The 1,434-nt window shown below is 49.4% G+C and overlaps 1 protein-coding gene across 2 annotated transcripts in view; it reads left to right on the plus strand.

Moving 5' to 3' along the window:
• Positions 1-1,434, plus strand: part of LOC106808444 (serine/threonine-protein kinase TAO1-like) — a gene marked incomplete at its 5' end in the record, with an annotated part of 27,124 nt that overhangs the window by 12,234 nt on the left and 13,456 nt on the right. For both annotated transcript variants that reach the window (XM_014811167.1, XM_014811168.1), the window contains 1 exon segment: positions 734-886. In XM_014811167.1, coding sequence (XP_014666653.1) covers positions 734-886 — 153 coding nt within the window.

Raw genomic sequence — 1,434 nt, forward strand, 5'->3', positions numbered from 1 at the left:
TAGACGTAGGGTAGGATGTGGGAATATCAGGTAGACCCAGGGTAAGCAGTTAGGAAGACAGGTACATGTATGGTAGGATGTGGGAATATCAGGTAGAACCAGGGTAAGCAGTTAGGAGGACAGGTAGACGTATGGTAGACGACAGGTAGACGTAGGGTAGGATGTGGGAATATCAGGTAGACCCAGGGTAAGCAGTTAGGAGGACAAGTAGACGTATGATAGACGACAGGTAGACGTAGGGTAGGATGTGGGAATATCAGGTAGACCCAGGGTAAGCAGTTAGGAGGACAGGTAGACATATGGTAGACGACAGGTAGACGTATGGTAGGATGTGGGAATATTAGGTAGACCTGGGGTAAGTGGTGGGGATGATAGGTATACCTATGGTAAGCCATGGCGTTGTTAGGAAGACCTAGTTTAAGTTGTGGAGATTTCATCAGGGGAACTGACTACTGGGTTTATGTTTTGCTCATGCTCAAGATGGTTTCTAGTAGCACATACTTACTGCCAGGGTTCTTGCGTTCTCTCTATTCCTTAACACACAGGAATAGTGTGTGGTTACTGCTGCACGAGCCTGAAGTGTAGCTGATTGCTTGTAAATTCACACTACACTTGCTGCATGCATCATACATGTGGGAAGTGGCCCGCGACATACCAACGCAGCCCCCAGTGTGTCCGGCTGGGCAATCGCAGGCGTGGGTTGTGCGACTCACGTGCTCTCATCTGTTTGCAGCCGAGCGCCGATGGTGCCAACAACTTCTCGACGATCCGAACGACGTCTATCATCACGCGGCAGCAGAAGGAGTACGAGTATGAGAACGAGTGGCGAGACCTGATGTCGGGCTACAAGCGCATGCGACGCCAGCACCAGAAGGAGCTGCAGTCGGTGAGGCGTCATCCTGCTGCTATCCTGCTGCTTCTCACACACTCTTGTGTCTTTCCGTCTTGATCTTGGAGGCTCACGCTTTTCGATTTGCTCACTCGTTTACTCGCTTTCTCTGTCCGTTTCTTTCTCACTCTCTCCCTCTCTTGCTTTCTCCCCCCTTTCTCTCACATACTCTTTCTCTCTCTTTCTCTGCCCTCCCTCCCTGTCTCGCTCTTATCCTTGCTTCATCCCTCTTTCTTGCTTACTTACTCAGATGTTATAGAAAGGGCACATAAATATTATATTAATTCACACAGTGGTAACCGACTTAAAAGAACGGGCGTTACAGCAAGCCACCAACACGCACAACGTTCCTATCTCGTTCTTCTGTCGCACGTCCAATACGTATACCGAGCCTTGCGCCAACACACGTCATACACCCCTCACGTTAGTCCATACACGTCTATAACACGCGGTCATTCATCCATGGCTATAACACGCGGTCATTCATCCATGGCTATAACACGCGGTCATTCATCCATGGCTATAACACATTGACCGCGTGTTAT

Source organism: Priapulus caudatus, unplaced genomic scaffold, assembly GCF_000485595.1.
Source record: "Priapulus caudatus unplaced genomic scaffold, Priapulus_caudatus-5.0.1 Scaffold278, whole genome shotgun sequence".
Lineage (NCBI taxonomy): Eukaryota > Metazoa > Priapulida > Priapulimorpha > Priapulimorphida > Priapulidae > Priapulus > Priapulus caudatus.